Genomic DNA, 13,287 nt, shown 5'->3' on the forward strand with positions numbered 1-13,287 from the left:
CTGTTTTCCAACCGCATGACAGCCTTCTGAAACGTCTCGCGCTCTTTGTGGAAACGAGAAGAGCCAATTTCCCCTTTCTTCGTAAACTCAGAAATGTTGACAGTTGATAAAGACGGCTTGGGGAGGCATCAGAAGAGTACAATGGTTTAACACCATGCATACAGAGTGAAGAGGATGGAAGATTATCCTGCTCTTCGCTCCCCGCATGTCTTGTTTTGCCGATTTTCTGTGCTCTCTCCCTGCTTTGTGAGTGCTCTGAAAGCAACCAAATCAACAGATGAGACTTCTGCGATCGACACTGAAGTGTGAATGTGCCCTAAGTGTCCACAGCTGCCTTTTCATTTTTAAAATGATCAAGAAAATATCTAGGAACGAGGCATTTTTTTCCGGGGTTGGTGGCGGCGTTGGAAAACATGCCTTGCTAAGACGCTTTTACAGATTTCTGCAAATTGTCAGATAAGTGAACCAACTATGTATTATTATTATTAATAACGAAAATATGTCGGAAGTACTGTACAATTGCGATCTTAGCTATGGCTCGATTGACACTACTCGCACGAAGCATCCCATTCGCGTCACAGGGTTCGTGAGTGCAAACCAAATAATATCATAAGTGAAGCACAACCATTTAATACGAACGAATAAAATACAGTGTAGTACCAGCTTAGATTTCACCTGCCTTCTGAGCCAGCGAGCCGGTTATGTCGCGTGCAGCGCACGGAACACGCATGTATTTATGAGATTGCTAGCGTTCTTGCCTTTGAAGAAACACCTCCTTCGGACTAAATACCTATTCTTTTACTGCAAGATTTGGTTTGGTAACGTCGTAATAATAAAAAACAAAACCGTGTATAGATCGCAAGTTACAGGCCAAAACGATGGTCAACGAGCGAGCCACTTTTTTCACAGTACTGATAATACTTCAGCAGTTTTTAAACATACTATATACGACAATATAATTACATAGCGGACTTACTTCGAGATGCACTTCCTTCATTTTCGCTAACATGGGATGCATTCACAATCAGTATTTATTCATCGCCGTCTGTCATCTGCTTTACAGCGCAGATGTGAATAAATGGTTTCCCGCCTATAATTAAGTATCCTTCATGGAAATATGTGGCAGGTTGCCCAATCAAGATGGAATGCAGGTGGCATGTCGCGATGCGTCTGCGGAGGGGCATGCTCGTGCGAGAAAAAGCGCGCAGCGCATGCCGTGAAGGCAGCGAGCTGAGATGGCAGCCGGATCATTGCGACGTGCGACAAAGCAGCGCGAGACGTCTGCATGTGTGTGAAAGCGAGAGAGCGAAAGGAGAAAACCTGCACGGGAGCCTAAGTGGTGCCGCCGCGTGTATCCCCAGTTTCTATTTTTCTGTCAAAGATGGCGCTCCCTGTCAGGAGCAGCAGCTCCACTTGACGGTGCTTTGGAAGCCTATACTGTGTATTTCAAGCACAGGTTATTAGAATACTAGTGAGAACTGCAGTGAGATGGCATTCATGACCTGCTATATAGGACCTGCTGCTGCAGTTGTAGTATGACAGCTGAGATTGTATTGCACAAATTTGATTGGGGCAAAACCGGGACTGGGTCTGGATAGTGTAGCAGCCAGTAACATAACAACAGGGTTCTGCTGTATTATAGAGAGATGGCAAAATCTTGTCTGTCCTTTAGATCACACTGGTGACCCGTGGTTTACAAGCGGGAGTAGTTAAGAGCACATCTGGCCGGACAGCATCCAATGAGCTATGAAGGATAACTGTGGCAGTTAAATTGTTTTAAACAAGACAGACGTACGGGACCTGATGTTCGTGATGTTTTTTAAAAGGTGTAGAGCCCTGTAGAAATGAAGGCATGGGGCACAGGACTCCTTTGTGCCCAATATATTCGTCCAGGAATAAAAGTCTGGAGGTGCCCTATCTCCCTGTCTTATTTCTCCAGTGTAGACTAGCAGGCAAGGCAATCTCTGGGCAGCCTTTGTTCGTTCCCTTGTAAATAAATTTCTCGCAGCACTGGATGCCAATTCTTAAAATTTTAGGGTCAGTGCCGAGCCTTAAACAAAAATTAAGATAGGTTTAATTCATATTTGCAACTGCCTCCTTCCATAACCCAAAGCATTACATTACGGTTAGCAATAGTCTGGAGGCAGTACGTGAAGCAAGATTGAGTGGCTGCATTGTTTGCATTGCACGTTTTATCTAGCAGTGTGACGTTTGTTTTTTTTTTTTGTTTTTTTTTTTTCTTTGCCTACTTCAGAGGGTTATACTCTTTCTTTTCTCTCTTTCAGGAGCCCATCTCTTTGCCATTTGATGGTACAGTGCACGAATTTGTGTCAAAACGGACCGGAAAGAAACGTACCCTGAAATTTGGAGCTCCATTGCGTGAGATCTTTCTTGATGGCGTGCCCTACAGTGCACAGTTTGATGACAGTCCCACTGTGATAAAAACTGCCGACGGTGAAGTGCATGTGATCAGACTTGAGCCACCGCCTCCCACCGTGGACATAGAGAAGCGGCCATCTGAGCATGTACTCCGCGCCCTCAACCTGCATCCGGAGAAATTGGCTGACACAGATTCAGATTTGCGCACCCTTCCACCAGAAGTGAAAATTTCTGCCGCTGACAGTGAAAACAGCATGGACGTTGATATGCGGTTGCCAACGGCCGAAGCAGCAAAAGATGTCGACCTGAGAAAACGTGGTGACATGGAGGAAAGTGGTGCACCATGGAGTAGTCCGCAGCGGACAGGGGTAGGAGGCTGGGGCCAGTCGCGGCCTCAGCAGCCTGAAAGTGGCTTTCAGCCGAGGGAGAGCAAAGAGAGCGGCGTAAGTCAACTGAACCTTCGCCCACTGTTGCATTGCTGGGTGCTGGATGGAGTCTGGGTGCAAGCACGCTGGCTTTTCAAAACCAAAGTCACTTTGACTGTTACTGCTGGAGTGCTGTGTACTGCAATTAAATGGACCTTTTGTGCAGGTTTTGATGTGGTGGATGTGTGGTTTCTGGTAGGTAGCGCTTTTGCAATTGAAAAACTCATTTTTTGAATGATGAGCGCGTTGCTTGTGGTACTTGCTGCAACTTGGAAAAAATTCCAGAAAACCACCTGAACCCTGGGATCCCCTAATAGTTACATTTTATTGCTAGACTTCAAGCAGCTGTACGACAGACTGTAACCTGTCATCTGATCACGCTAGTTCTAGGTATGTTGTCCTCCCTTGTTGCACCAAATGCTAAGTTTAACGCTAGTGCACCTTTTCCATGCTACCTGTTCAAATAAGTTTGACTGCACCCTGAAGCATTAATGTCATTTTAGCAAAACCAAAAGTTATCACTTTAAACAGAATAAAAAGCTGGGAACAGGTATGCTAACTTCCCCCCAGTTGTTATATTTCAGTTATTATGCAGTACAATCAATTTGTTCAAAACTCAATCCTCTTGTTCAGTTGAACAAGGCATGCTGGCTTTGGGCATTTATGCACTGATGCACGAAGAATACAGGGTGTGGTGGCTGAAATGAAGTGTGTGTGCCATCAATGCGTACATTTTCTTATGTGTTTTAGATTGTTACACCTTGTGGAGTCTGTGATCACAAATTACATGTAAGTACATGATTAGAACATGGTGATCAGTGCTGGTAAGGAATTCACCCCCTTTTTGCTTTATCTTAGTACAGTGGCTAGGATGCCACTCAAGTAACAGCTGCACTGTTACAAATGTGTACATGTCAAGATATCGCAGCTGATAAGATCAAGGCACAGTAGCTGTGCTCATAATTGCAGTCCATGCATAATTACATTGCTGAATTGAGCTCACGGATTCTATCAAGAATGACTCTGTGTTATTTTACCCTGGCGTGTTTTTGAGTGCTGTGTTGAAGGCTGCCTACTTGTCGCGCCTCTGCAGGGTTGGGTTCGGTATGGGAGTGCATCTGAAGAGCGTGCAGCTGCCAACAACAATTGGCCTCAGCAGCAGCAGCAGCAGCAGCCCCTAGGCCAGCCACAACAGGATTCTGCCATGCGCCAACCTTGGCCTCAAGGTCCTCCTGGAGAGTGGAACAGCAACTTTGGGTGAGTTGCCGCTTTTTCATTTAGTCATGCACTGTGTGCAGATCTCTGTAGCATGTGTGGAATGGTGTAGAGCTACTTTCTCTAGCACCGGTGCTGGTCCTGTGTACATGGGGGAATCGCCAAAGACTGAGCGAGTTCCACTTGAAGGAGTTGGCATCTACCTCAGTGTGGTGCAGCTTATTCAGCTGCACAGGAAAGCTGTACAGCCTTCTTGGAAACTTTGGTGCTGAAAAGAAATTGGTCCTGTTGTGTGGTTTTCACCAGGGACCACTGCCTAATTTATGCCTGTTTATGGCACGGTGTATGCCAAGGCGGTTAACAGAGGATAGGGCAATGTTGGATTTATCACTACCTCGAGCCGAAATGCTATTATTATAATTTATTTTGGGTAATCTTCAGATTGAGCGCAGACTTCGGCAGTGTGTAATTATTCTCTAACTACAGCACTAGTGCTGCTATCAAAGGCAGAAGTCACATGGTCATGATTTTTACAGCGTTATTGGTAATTTGCCAGGCCAGTGGCGCACTGCCTCGAACTTGCAGAAAGAGTGATAAAAGTTGATGGCCTACATTCTAGCTTTCTGCCTCGTATGATTTTGTCGTAGAAGTATTGAGGTGCCTCGTGCTGGTGAAGCGAGCAAACAGTCAATAATTGCTGAATGGCTGTTTATAAAGTAGTTGAGACAGAAACCTGAGCCGTACTGATTTGGGGCTAGTCTGGTACGACCTTTAATGTAACTCCTGCATTGGGGGGAGCAATATGCATTCTAGGCAGTTGTATGATTCCCATGCTTTGCTAGATCAGTACTTGATCCAGTGATGAAGGCTACATCCGGCATAGATGGCGCATATTAACTAGTCGTTCTCGGTAGCCAGAGTTGGTTGGTTCGAAATGCACTGCCAGGCACTCACCGGTAAAAATGGGTACAGGTGCACCCCAGCCTGGCACCCGGCTTTCTTCTGGGGTGTGCATTAGTGAGAAACTCCATAAACCCCACTGCTGCTTTAGTGGGCCCAAGCCCAGTTTCGAGCAGCCCCTCAGCCGACTAAAGGTGGTTACCCTGCAAGCCAATGCGGCCTCAACGCATTGTCACTACACGCGTGTACACCGTAACACAATGGCTTCTCCTCCTCAGTGACGACAAGCAGCCTTTCCACACACTGCATAGAAAGCTGCATCTCCAGCAGTCCGGCTCCCCCTCTGCACTACGGTGTCTCCGTGACAGTGCTTTCCATTTCCTGAGACGCACACATCGTTACCGGCAGTTCTGAGACAGAAGGCACAACTCTTGCCGCACCTTGATCCACTGGCACACAGTAGCATCAGCAGCAGTCATCAAAAACGGTGGCCACAATAGGCTTTACTGCACAAAGTGGATTTCGGTTCCTCATGGAAAGATTTTGATAGAGGAGGGGTGACCTGGCCAAAGGCCCCTTCCCAAGTATTTCACCCCCGGAGAGCCGAGCACTAGGGTGGGGAAAATTTTGTACCCATTAGAAAAGTGATGGATGCTCGGCAAAACTAGGGGCTGAGCTCAGCACCTTCCAAATGCAAGGAGGACACCGAAGGTGTACTGCCGGGCCCCTGCTTTGGTGGCGTTGTCACGATGGCATTGGCACACATGGCACACTGGTGTTATAGTCATCGGTAGCGGAGTGGGCTTTGTGCAATCTGTTGGCAGGCTGCAGTGTTCCATGGAGGATTCTGGTTCGGTTTTCACAGGAATGACTTCATGGCGGGTCATGGAATGCCGGGAGTGGGCCCAGGTAGGAGAGGCAATCAGCAGCCAGGTTTTGGTGGCAAGGAGTACCCCTCTTACTTCCGTGAGGACTTTCCCCAGCCACAGATGCACCCTCATCATATGGGGTAAGCCACATGCTCAGAATTGCAAGGAATGGGAATAGGGTAAAAACTGGCACTCTGTTTTGATGAGGTTCACTGGAGCACAGCAGAAGGAACATTGGTTTTGTATCACGCTGACTTCTTGTCAGTATTGTGAGTCACTTGTTGCCTGAGGATGTTTCAAGGAAAATAAAGGAACAGCTGTGGCATGTAGCCTGGCAGTGCTCTTCGTAAGTTTTGGCTTTAGCTGTAGTTCTGTCAAGTGTGCCCACTCAAAGTTTGGCTTGCAGTGGTGGTCTTGTTGAGCACGTTTTGTTCATGTCTGTTCACAGGGCTGGGGATGTTCGGCCAGGCTTCTTGCAACCACAGTACCCGTGCAGCAGGCCACCTTCTTTCCCACCCGGAGAGCCCGGTGGAATTCCCAGGCTTGGGGGGCCACCGCCACCCCCTCAGTCTTTGCTGGCCTCGGGCCTAGCTCCTCCGCTGCCTCCCATGGCTACCCGACCGCACTTAGTTGGGCCGGAGCCCCGACCACCCGTGTTCATGGTGGCTTCAGGCCAACCTCAGCCAATGCAGCAGCCAGCCATGCAGCCAGCCATGCAGCCAGCCATGCAGCCAGCCATGCAGCCAGCCATGCAGCCACCAATGCAGCAGCCAGCCTTGCAACAGCCGGCTATGCAGCAGTCTGTAATGCAGCAACCTGCTATGCAGCAACCAGCCATGCAGCAACCGGCCATGCAGCAGTCGGCTATGCAGCAACCGGCTATGCAGCAACCGGCCATGCAGCAACCGCCAATGCAGCAGCCCACTATGCAGCAACCGGTTATGCAGCAACCGGCCATGCAACAACCAGCCATGCAGCAGCCGCTACAGTCAGGCATGGCACCAGCAGTTACACTGCCAAGTCCATTCCCGACTCAAATGGAAGGCACTGCACTACAGCCACCTCCACAAGGTAGTGTATGGCCTTTCAGCATCTTTTGCATACTGTTGTGTTTGTTTTGGGTCTGCAGCACGAAAACATTGTCAAAACCACTTACAGCAATACTTTTTACAAGCCAAATCTCGTTGCAAGAAACACTGTAACCGGAGACACTTGGTTTGTCATATTTTTTTGTCATTACCCTGTTATAACAGTTACTGATTATAAAAGTATTTTCTTGGCACTTCAGTATTATTATAAATGGGTTTGACCAACCTGATGTAGGGCACCCTTCTGCCTCTGTTATAGTGTTAAACATTTCTTTTCACAAAAACTTTTTTTTCTGCAGGCTGTTGAGGCCTTGCAAGGTCTACTTAATTTGTATTAAATTATTTTTCAGTTCAGAGTTTGCTGTACAAAATCTTGTTCCAGATTCCTTATTGAGTACAGCAAAACATTGTAAATAATTTTAAAAGTGTGACACAGTAACACCGCATCGCATTTTTCAGGAAGTTTCACCGAATCGCTTAAAAATTGTAGAATACCTTGGCTGAAGTGTGCTTTGTACAGTGTGCGTAATTTTGAGTGTTTTAACTTTCTTTTGCGATGGAAGCTGTTGCTGCAGCTCCTGCATTCTCAGTAGTCTTGTTAGAAGACTGGCCAATGCAACGTGTGGGCTGCTGCAGCTACGCAGAGGGGAAATATTGCATCTTATCAGCAGTGTTGGACTTTTTTTGCCTCTGCCAGGTACCCCAGGCCAGCTTCCAGCTCTGGACGTGAATGTGGGTGAGCTTTACTCTAAACTGGTCGCTGCGGGAATCCTCAAGCAGAGCACAGTCACCGGAAACGCGGCCGGGGTTCAGCCGGCAGAACAGTACCAGCCAATGGGTGGCCACTTGCAGAAGAAGAAACGGAGGAGAGCACCACGTGGAGACCATGGCAGACAGGAGCCAAAGAAGCCTGTGGAAGGAATCCCACAGCTCAATTTCTCCAGGACAGACCAGCTCAAAATGTGAGAGCTCAGTTCATTGATGTAGTGGTCTTGAGTTGGGTGGGTAGGTGAGCTAAGCACGCAGTATAGTAAGGCCTTGTTGATACGTTGTTTTTAAAAATGCTGGGAAAAAAATGTATTATCTGGGAAAACGTGTGATCTGAACTGCCTAATATTAAAATAATTATCCGTTCAATGAGATACACAGGCATTTAGAATTGAGACTCTCTGCATAAAAGTGTAGATTAGAATTTATGGACATGGGGTATGCGCAGGTCCTTTTTTTAGCTCTCGTAGAATTGAGTCCGTACTTGTGTTGTCCTAAAGCGAGGAGATTTAACAACAGGTCTGGTTCGCAGAAGGAAGGACAAGCTGGGATCACTACCTTGTTTTTTTTCGGGTGCTTCGCCACCTTACACTAGTGACATGTGGAGAAGCCATCGCGATGGCTTACAGTCGCCGCACTTTTGCTCATCTCCCAGACCCGGCCCGCTCGTATGCGTGCGAATACAGTAAAAGCTTGTGAATTTGAACTTCATGGGACCAAAAAAAAAAGAATGTTCTTGTTATTGAATCACTTGAAAAAAACTGACGAACCATTTGCATTACGGTAAATTTACCGTATTTACTCGCGTTACGACCCCCTTGCATAATGAACTCACCTGCCACTTTTACCACTGAAAATTAAAAAAAAAAAGGTTCTTTAGCCCTTTCCTTAATTTCGCACCATCATCGTTGCATTCCGCCAGGCATTTTTGGCAGTGCGCCAAGTTGCTTGGCAGCGGTGTGCTGTGTTTTCCTTTTCACGCTAAATCTATCGGATAAGAAGAGGGGGGGAGAGAGGCAGCTTAGCAGAGTGCCAGCGGTTGTCCGGCTGGTTGTGCAGGCCTCCTCCTCACTTTATCAGTAGCGTTTGGGGCCAGCGCCGTCCACCATCATTCAATCATTGAAACGCGTGATAGTGCAAACGCTTTTTGAAGTGAAAGGATGCTTAAAGCCGCCGTCATGTTGGCTACTGACTGCATGCTTTCGTTGATGACTTGTGGGTAAAAGGATGGATAACTGTCGCAAAAAAAAAAGAAAGAAAGAAAGAAAGAAAAGAAAATTTTTCTCGCCTAATGATTGTTTTTTTTTATTTGGAAACCTGGAGGTTGCGCTGAAAGGAAGAGCAGGCAGGTGCCGCCACGGCCGCCAACCCCTACCCTTCAGCGGCCGGCCGGCGCCGCTTCGGTCATGGCATCATTTCGAATTAACGAGCTTTCACTGCATTTGTTGTAATTATGAAACAGTTCATCCCTATGTCCCTAAAGCACCAAAAAAGAAGCCTTTGCGTTTCTCCTGGTGAAGTCACGTTTCCATGGGAATGCAAGTTTGAACGTATGAAACTGGAAATCATATGAACCGGGCACATATCAACGAGGTTCTGCTTTACATAATGAGCTCAATAGCATTTAGCTTTCATTGTCTTGGGTAATGTTTGGGTTTGTAATGCAGCAGATTGCACATTTCGGAACGCAGTGACATGGCATTGAGCGCCTTTAATGTTTCCTTTCCTTCTTTGTGTCTTTTCTTTTTTCTTGCCACAAAAGAGAGCAGACTGTGCACCTTGATTGTGATTAGATAATGTGGAGGAAAAGCATCAGCTTCAACTTTCAGCTGTTGTCTGTCTAACAAGCTCTTGATTAAACTTTCGGCTTGTAAACAGAGACAGACTCCTGATTCTTCCAGAGGATGAAACCACAAATGTTAAGTCACCCAAAAGAACTTTTCTTGTTTTTGCACTACATTAAACCCTCGCTGATATCAATGAATCTCATAGGTCACAAAACAATTGAATGATCTGAAAATTCTTGCAATCAAAACTAACAAAATTCAGCGCACAAAAAAGCTTGGGAAATGCATTCATGCAGATGTGTTTGCAGCCGAAGAAATTTATTTACGGCAGCATGGCCAGAGCTCTGCACTCGCAGTGGGTACAGCGCACTAAATTATTGTGACAACGGCGATTTGCGTTCTGCACTCTGCCTCAAACTTCTCGCGGTATGTAAATGTGACAAGCAGTTGCGATAGTGCTGATGCCGCCAAAAACTGTTCACGGTGCGTACAGTATGGGTGGTGATCGCGTAACGTCTTGAAGGTGATTGCGTGAGCTACGTGAGGGCAGTGCATGGTGCTTAAGGCTACAGTCATAGTTCGCACATTCTTATCATCTATAGTGGCATGGAAGAGTGTTCTGAAAGTATCTGAAATTCTGCATTATTCACAAGCACTTTGAAGGGAGATTTTATGAATTTGTATCGTCCTGAGATTCTACTATATCTTTATATATATATTTTTTTTTGTCTGGAATGTTTACTGTGGTGACTTCTCTCTCTCTCTCTGTAGCAAGCATCCGAGTGTGATCAACGCCCTGCACGTAGGCACCCAGTGTGCCTCCTGCGGCCTGCGCTTCACGGACGAAAAGTGCGAGAAGTATCGGCAGCATCTGGACTGGCACTTCAGGGCCAATCGCAGGGACAAGGACGGCGCCCGGAAGGCCTTCTCCCGCAAGTGGTTCTACGAGGTGGAGGTGTGTGGCCTTGTCACAAGCGGTCGAACACTGCCGAGTAAACTGATATGTTTGGAGGGCCAGCACTCGCCCTTGCCAGTGGTGTTCTTTTTTATCCTTTTGGTGCATTGAGCAATGGGAGATCCCGCAGCTGAAGGCAGTCAGTTTTTTTCTGCACATCTATACCGTTACCATGTACACTGAACATCTTCTCCCGTTCTGTTTTTCATTTGTACAGGACTGGATTCAGTTCGAAGAGATTGAAGATCTGGAAGAAAGAGGTATGCTTACCACCCTGTCTCTGTTGAGCTGGTTTGGTTGTTCCGGAACAGTTGTTCTGGGAAGACTAAGACCATGAGTGCGCTGCTACGTTCTCAGATGGCAACATTTATTTGCTTTTGCTTATTTTACCTCTAGTGCTCAATTCTAGTCTTGGTACTAGCTGCTCAGAGTTTCCCCCCGAGTAATCTCGGCTATAGGAGTGCATTCTGCCCTTTGTGCCATTGCATTGGCCCAGTTGGCAGTTGTGCAATGAAAGTGCTGATTGTTGTGGGGTCTTTTTTTCTTTTTGTCAGCGAGGAGCTTCTTTGAGCAGCAAGCCACGGATGAACAGGACCAGAGCACCAATTCGCCCGCGACCATCAAAAGTGTCCCTGCCTCTGGCGATGGGACTGGAAGTGTACGTTTTGGTTTTGCGCCCCTTTGATATCTTTTCGGTGACCAAAGTAGTGCTGCGGAAGCACCGCATTTTTGTACTCCTTTTTGGAGGGCTATTTGCCAAATCATCAGTGATGCCTAAAGCTGGTTGCACGTTACTTTTTTTCCATCTGTCCCTATGGTCTGCATTGGATATATTTTTAGTGAGGTGTGTATACATTTACAGCATTGTACCATTTCATGACTGCAGAATGTGACAATGCTTTCTGACCTGACTGTATTTTATCAACATTAAGTGATGTCTTCTGCCAGCCTTAATTTTTTGCTTCTACTCGAGGAAAGCAGTGAGTGCTTTCAAGGAGAAATACCTGTCTTCAAAGAATATTTCTATTAATGATGTCGCAGTTATGAAACCTTCAAGGAACATGCATGCACCAAGTTTTTATGAAGTCTGAGATAATTTGCTGCAGTGAACTTGCTAAAATGTGTGCTATTAGGGTCTGAGTTATAGGGTTTGGAAGTTGCCACTTCAGAAATGGGATGAGAATTTTGTGCAGTAAACGCTCCGTAATTCGAGCCCTGAGGTAATATTCAAGCCCCGAAAAATTCGAACTATATGTAGTTAGAGTTATCTAATGACCCCAACAAAATAGAAACCATGCATATGGTGGTAAATTTGATAGAAGACCGCACAATGGTCGCCTCCTTCCGAGGTGAGCACAGCTGAGCAGCGATTTTTTTTTTCATTTCCATCGCTTTCTTATTGTGTGCGTGCTGTCGAGAGCATCGGCGCAGAACAGATAAATAATTACTCCCGCTTTTCAAATAAATGCGTGGGAAAAAGTGGCTCTTCCCTTCACTCTGTTTTACTGCTGTTTTTACAGACATGTGCAGTGTGCGAAGAGGCTTTCCAGCTTTTCTGGGCCGAAGAGGAGGAGCAGTGGCACTTCAAGGATGCCATTCTCATGGAGAGTAAAGCAAGTGTCTCTCTTTTTTCTCTCACCTTACCGTGTATATGTCAGCGGTGTCAAACACCATAGCTCGCAGCTGCAAGTTTGGAAAAATGTGTATCGGCTGCACACCACAATGTGGCTGCAGACATACGGTCAACCCTTGATCATTTGAACCTGAAGGGGTCAGGGAAAGATTTTGCAGAACAGAAACTTTTAAAAAATATATATTTTTTCGTACACTTGTTATCGATGCAAGTGCCATTTTGAATAAACCGAATTTTCGAATTGGCAAAGTCCACTGCACCTTCTGATATTGTGTACACCTGAGAGCAAACGAACAGGTGGACTCGTGGGAAGATCTTAGTTTTCTTGGACTGTGGGAAACTGATTGTAAAGTGTTTCTTTTATTTGCATACATGAAGCTCTATTGTGCACATTGGACAAGGTTCAGGTGGCTCCTTATGCTTAGAAATCCTGATCAGATAAGATGTGGGGCGTGACAGTACCTGTCGGGTTGTTGCCCTGTGAACTTACAGCAGTGATGTGGCATCTTCCAGGAAAACGCAGTAATCATGAAATAGTGTTCCAAACTTAATCTACTGGCGCTATGTGAAAAATTGAGGAGACAGCGAGAACCTGAGTTGATCTTAATAACAGAATCAATCTTTTACATACTAGAAGAGCTGGGAGTTGAAAGATAGAGGTCACAAACTATGATAACGTTGACTGTACCTTTCATTTAATTTAGCTTTGTTTTGTTGATTTTTGAAGCGAGACCACACCACAAACTACTTTCCGTCTGTGTCCAGGGAGTCTTCAAGCCTGCATCATGAGTTTGAATAGAGTAGTGAGAGATATATTTAGAAATATTTATATTTGAATATCTAGCAATGCTGTAAATATTTCTTGAGCCGCTGAGCAAATGCCAACAGGACTGCCAAAAGGCCAGACAGTTGTAATTTTACACAGAACAAAATTCGGTAAGGCTGTCCTCAGGGTCCGTTTAAGGAATTCTGTAAGCTTTCAGTTTTAGCATATGAGGGTCAAACTGCATGTTGTGACTGCCGTCCATATAACTTATAAAACACTTGAGATAGAAAACCTGACACACTGGAAGAATGCAATAGTGTCAAAAGCCATTCATTAGCACAAGGGCCGTATTACGCTATGATAAAATCACAAAAACCACCACAAACCTGTCATTTGGTCGGCATGTCTGCCGGTCAGAATCAACCAATAGGAGCAGGGCTAATTGATCAGTTTGGGACAGATTTAGGACAGTTTTGTGTAATACAGTCGAACCTCGTTATAA

General features: G+C 45.9%; 1 protein-coding gene across 7 annotated transcripts in view; it reads left to right on the top strand.

Moving 5' to 3' along the window:
* The window catches only part of LOC146191065 (uncharacterized), a 48,307-nt gene that overhangs the window by 28,177 nt on the left and 6,843 nt on the right, over positions 1–13,287 (top strand). For 5 of the 7 annotated variants that reach the window (XM_084601515.1, XM_084601516.1, XM_084601517.1 and 2 more), the window contains 9 exons: positions 2,286–2,822; positions 3,898–4,061; positions 5,785–5,928; positions 6,237–6,859; positions 7,574–7,838; positions 10,203–10,386; positions 10,604–10,646; positions 10,941–11,044; positions 11,907–11,999. In XM_084601515.1, the coding sequence (XP_084457641.1) occupies positions 2,286–2,822; positions 3,898–4,061; positions 5,785–5,928; positions 6,237–6,859; positions 7,574–7,838; positions 10,203–10,386; positions 10,604–10,646; positions 10,941–11,044; positions 11,907–11,999 (2,157 nt within the window). The remainder of the gene's footprint in view (positions 1–2,285; positions 2,823–3,897; positions 4,062–5,784; positions 5,929–6,236; positions 6,860–7,573; positions 7,839–10,202; positions 10,387–10,603; positions 10,647–10,940; positions 11,045–11,906; positions 12,000–13,287) is intronic. The other 2 variants (XM_084601521.1, XM_084601522.1) reach the window with 2 other exon arrangements.

The sequence above is a fragment of the Amblyomma maculatum genome, chromosome 4 (assembly GCF_055883805.1).
Source record: "Amblyomma maculatum isolate TAMU_Amacu chromosome 4, ASM5588380v1, whole genome shotgun sequence".
Taxonomy (NCBI): domain Eukaryota; kingdom Metazoa; phylum Arthropoda; class Arachnida; order Ixodida; family Ixodidae; genus Amblyomma; species Amblyomma maculatum.